This window comes from Entamoeba dispar, genomic scaffold (genome assembly GCF_000209125.1).
Source record: "Entamoeba dispar SAW760 scf_1105229461607 genomic scaffold, whole genome shotgun sequence".
Taxonomy (NCBI): domain Eukaryota; phylum Evosea; order Mastigamoebida; family Endamoebidae; genus Entamoeba; species Entamoeba dispar.
Window position 1 is genome coordinate 7704 of NW_001854777.1, and position 4513 is coordinate 12216.

The window sequence follows — 4513 nt, forward strand, 5'->3', positions numbered from 1 at the left end:
CAAATGGACGAGATTAGTTAATCTCCGCTGAGCAAGGAACAATATAAAATATTTCTATTTATACTTAATTAACTACTTTTTATTTATTATTTAAGGTTTGTTAATCAGAACTTTTCTTATTTATTAACTCTGAACTATTATTTTGTATTTGCTTTATTTCTCCTATTTTTATTTAATTTTCAGTTTTTCTATATTGTCTATATTCTCTCTGGTATTTACTTTTTTTGTCAGTATTTTTTTAATATGAATTGATCTATTTGTATTTGATGATATTCAAAAGAGAATAACAAAGAGAAAAATAAAAAATTATATTTTAAACAGTTTATTATGTAGCAACAAATTTGAATTTGAATTGGCTAAGAATAAAGATTATTTAAATAAGGGTCATTGAAAACTATTGAATATTTATTTCATTGATGCATATCACAACTAAGCAATTTAACTATTAACTGACTTATTAAAATGATGTTGATTGTTAAAGGAATAGATAAGAAATAAACTAAATGGAATTGCTAAATGAGTAGCAATACACCAGAGTGTTAAATAACAAATGATGATCAAATTATAGTATATTTGTAATGTCATCACCAGCGAATTTTCGTTAACATACTAAGTCAAATAATCTTGTTATAAAAATAAATAATTAATAGTAATAACAAACATAACAAAATATAAAAGAGATTGAAACATAATAAATTAAATATTAATTGATCATAAAGAAATATCAAATGATGTTATTTTAATCAATTCTATCAATTAAATATTCATTAAATTTTATAATGTTGATATCTTTCATACTTGTAATGAAGATAATGAAATGGTAGATGATGTAATAATATTTGATAATTGTTTATGGCGTTAATGAAATAAAATAATTTCTTTTTATTTAATTATTTTATGTTATTATTTATTTGTTGACATACTTTAAATAATAAAATTAAAAATGAAATGTGTTTATTATTATGTTTCTGTGTTGATATTTTTATTTTATTTCTTTAATATTCAAAAATTCTTATTTCTTTTAAAATTATTTCTTATTCTCTTATTGTTTTATTTAATTAAATTATTCAAAAAAAAACTTACTTAATTAGCAGTCATTTTCACATGCGACTTTTGTGTAAGTAATATCTTCAACTTTACTAAATGAAGCTGATAATGGTCCACAAACTCCACATTTTCTTTGATTTTCTACATATCCAGTAGGTACTTGACATTCTTCATCAGAATAGTAGAATGTACCTTGATATCCATGAACAACAGATGTCTTTACATAGAAATCACCAGATTTATTACATGTTTTAACTTCAGTTGGTTGATTACAAACAAATTGTGAAGTGGCTGGAATTACTTCTGTACATTTGTCATCAGCAAATGTATTAACAGCAGTTTCTACACATTTGTTACTTTCAGCTGGTTTGGCTTCAAAGATGTTTAAACCCTTTAACCCTTCAATAGTATATTGAACAGCAGTAGCAGATTCTCCACCTGAAAGAGTTTTACATTCTTTATCTGAGAATGTATTGAAGAAATATTTTCCTTCATCAGCAGCAGTTTCTCCATTCTTTTGTGAAATTAATTGATAAGTAGTTAAAGTAATTCTATAACATTTATCAACTTCAAAAACTGAATATCCAGTAATTTTTTTATCTTCTCCAGTTCTCACAATACTATATTGATAAAATTCTTTAGCAGATGCAAATGCTGCAAATACAATCAATAAACAAATCATTGTACTGTTTTAAGTTCATTTTCTCCTTGTTTAAATAGTTCGTGTTAAGTTATTATTTCTTTTTCATTTCAAAAACATTTCATTTCAAGAAGTCATTTTTCATGTTATTAATTCCTCTTTCATTTATCATTTTTGTTGATTTGTATTAAAATTTAATTCGATTTCTTTCCTTTACACTCAAAAGTAATGAATATACAAAAAATAAAATGGATTAGAACTTTATGGAAGTGATATTTTTTAAAAAAAATACAAAGAATCAAAAAGAAAATGTTTTACTAATTTATTAACCAATAATATGGATATTACTTTTTATAATAAGGATATTTTCCTTCGTATTTTATTTTCAAATGAGAAAAGTGAAATCATGGTGATGGTAAATATAAACACGAGAACTCACAAAGAATACAAACATTATAATGTTCATTGCATTATTAGCACTTGCTACTTTTGCTGCTGCTGAAAATATTTATTTATGTAAGTACAGTGATGGAAAACTTAGTTCTGTTCAAGTTTATGAAAATCGTAAATGTTTTTATGCTGATGGAGATTCAGAAAAATATGAGTATGTTCCAGCTACAGCTGATAAAGAAGCATATCTTAAATACTATAAATATGATAATAATATTGAATGTTCTGCTGAAGGTGTACAACCAAAAGATATTATAATTACTAAGAAATCAGAACTTACTGTTGATGAAGAAACAACAAAAGTCTATTATTTGTATAACGAAGAACCAAATAAAATGAATGAAGAATGTAAACTTGTTGATGTTTTAAGTTATTCTGATAATAAATGTACTAAGAAAATTACCAATGAAGTTATGTATTCATGTGATGATGAAGCTCGTAATGATTGTCATTCATCAGGACTATTTTATTTAAAACCACAATACAAAGTTGGATATTATGCAGGACTTTATTATCTTGATGATAAATGTACTAAAGAAACTGGACTTGGTGCTGGAATGTTCAAATGTGGAATGTGTGTTCCAGTAGTAGAAGGACAAGAAACTATATACGCTAAATACGAATGTGAAGATGAATGTGAGAAGAAACCTAATGATGATGGATCAATTGCTACTATTGTTGCATTCATTGCTATTGCTCTTTTCTTAGTTTTTTAATTGAGTAATTCGTTTGATTTAAATTGTTTAAGAAAATATTATTCATACAACTTGTTCTTATTTGGTATTGTTTATCAAGATATCCAATATCAATCAAGTTATCAAAATGATATATAAATACATTTTGTAATTCTTGATTATTTCTTTTCAATAACATTAAAAAGATTGTATGAATATAATAGAAACAAATAATTAATTATATTTATATTTCATTATATCATTCTTTCTATTTAAAAGTGTTATGAAAAATTGATGAAGAGAGTATTTGTTTAAAATCTTTTTTTTTAAAGTGAAATAAAAATGAAAGAAAAGGATTAAACTCAATAAACATTATGTTAATACTTATTTTGAACATTTTATAATAACATCATATTTTCTACAAAAACAAATAATGTAATCAGATGATATTCCATGTAACACAACTCATTTATAAAGACTTTTATACACACATCTAACAAGAACAAAATAAAACAAGAAGTTAAGGAGCAAATAGAAGAAGTTAATTAAAAGAATATACAACATTAATTTTATTCTATTTTTTGTTAATTTATGATACACTATTGAATCTAAGAACTACAAGAAAAGTTCTAAATAATAACTCGTAATGTCTTGAATATTATATAGAATAGATCCGATAATAATAAAGATAAATTCACTTAAATGAAATCAATTATAAAAGAAATGTATTTATAAAGAAATAATTGTGTTATAATATTTTTTGAAAATGAATTCAATATCTAAGAATATTTATTGATGAAAATCATTATAATCACAACTATTATATTTTATTTCATATGACAAATTGATTTTGTTATTATTTTAAGAATACTATTAGTTTATGAATTTCATTTTTATCATCATTTCTTTATTAAAACTGCCTCTTCATTGATTAATTATAGATTATGATTTTATTTTGATTCCCTAACTGTTCTTTCTATTTGAGTTGTCAATTATTTATACTTATTTTATTTTAATATTGTTATCCGATTTTATGATTATTTAATTCATAACAATAAAACTTGTTTTATTAATACAATCATCATTTTTTTTCTCTAACATTATTATATTTAATTATAAATTTTCAAATACAATGATTTTGATACAAATAAAATTAGACAATTAAAATTAATAACATTGATTGTTGATATGGTTATTTGAGATATTAACATTTAACTGGATCAATATATTTCTTTTAATTCTCATAAAATTCAAACATCTTCTAAGTTGAATACATTTTTATAATATTATTTATTTGATAAGTAATTAAATCAAACAATTTTTAAATAAATTGGTTTTACTCTTATTAAAAGGAGAAGTCAGATAATAAAATATATCTGTTATTTCTTTTGAACATGAAAGAAATATTTAACTCATATTTAATTTTATTTACCATACTACTACCATGGTAATGCTTACTCATAACTTGTTTTTAAATAAGTTTATCATATTTTTTGATATCTGTTCATATGATTAACAAATTAATAAATTAAATAGTTTAATATTTTAAATCATTTAAAAGGTTATTTTACAACTTTTAAAGATATTAATAATGCTATTAATTTTATTTATCAGTATCAAATTTAATACTTATTACTAATGTTTCAATGGTTATAAGATATCATAAAAATTATATGTGATAAATTGTTATTGATGAATGATA

General features: G+C 22.2%; 2 protein-coding genes across 2 annotated transcripts, besides 9 other annotated features; one reads left to right on the forward strand and one right to left on the reverse strand.

Annotated features, from left to right (window-relative positions):
• Positions 1-83: part of a repeat region that runs on past the window's edge.
• A 211-nt stretch (positions 84-294) lies between these two features.
• Positions 295-318: a sequence feature (AT_rich).
• A 309-nt stretch (positions 319-627) lies between these two features.
• Positions 628-781: a sequence feature (AT_rich).
• An 83-nt stretch (positions 782-864) lies between these two features.
• Positions 865-1078: a sequence feature (AT_rich).
• Positions 1079-1087: 9 nt separating this feature from the next.
• Positions 1088-1729, reverse strand: EDI_083080 (uncharacterized protein; the record flags this gene model as incomplete). The annotated part of the gene is made up of 1 exon (XM_001738654.1): positions 1088-1729. One exon carries the CDS (start codon positions 1727-1729, stop codon positions 1088-1090), a length of 642 nt encoding a protein of 213 aa, XP_001738706.1.
• A 416-nt stretch (positions 1730-2145) lies between these two features.
• Positions 2146-2853, forward strand: EDI_083090 (uncharacterized protein; the record flags this gene model as incomplete). Its single annotated transcript, XM_001738655.1, has 1 exon — positions 2146-2853. The coding sequence occupies one exon, from the start codon at positions 2146-2148 to the stop codon at positions 2851-2853; it is 708 nt and encodes a 235-aa protein (XP_001738707.1).
• Positions 2854-3039: 186 nt separating this feature from the next.
• Positions 3040-3071: a sequence feature (AT_rich).
• A 730-nt stretch (positions 3072-3801) lies between these two features.
• Positions 3802-3831: a sequence feature (AT_rich).
• Positions 3832-3910: 79 nt separating this feature from the next.
• Positions 3911-3985: a sequence feature (AT_rich).
• A 100-nt stretch (positions 3986-4085) lies between these two features.
• Positions 4086-4143: a sequence feature (AT_rich).
• Positions 4144-4328: 185 nt separating this feature from the next.
• Positions 4329-4422: a sequence feature (AT_rich).
• Between the last annotated feature and the right edge of the window lie 91 nt (positions 4423-4513).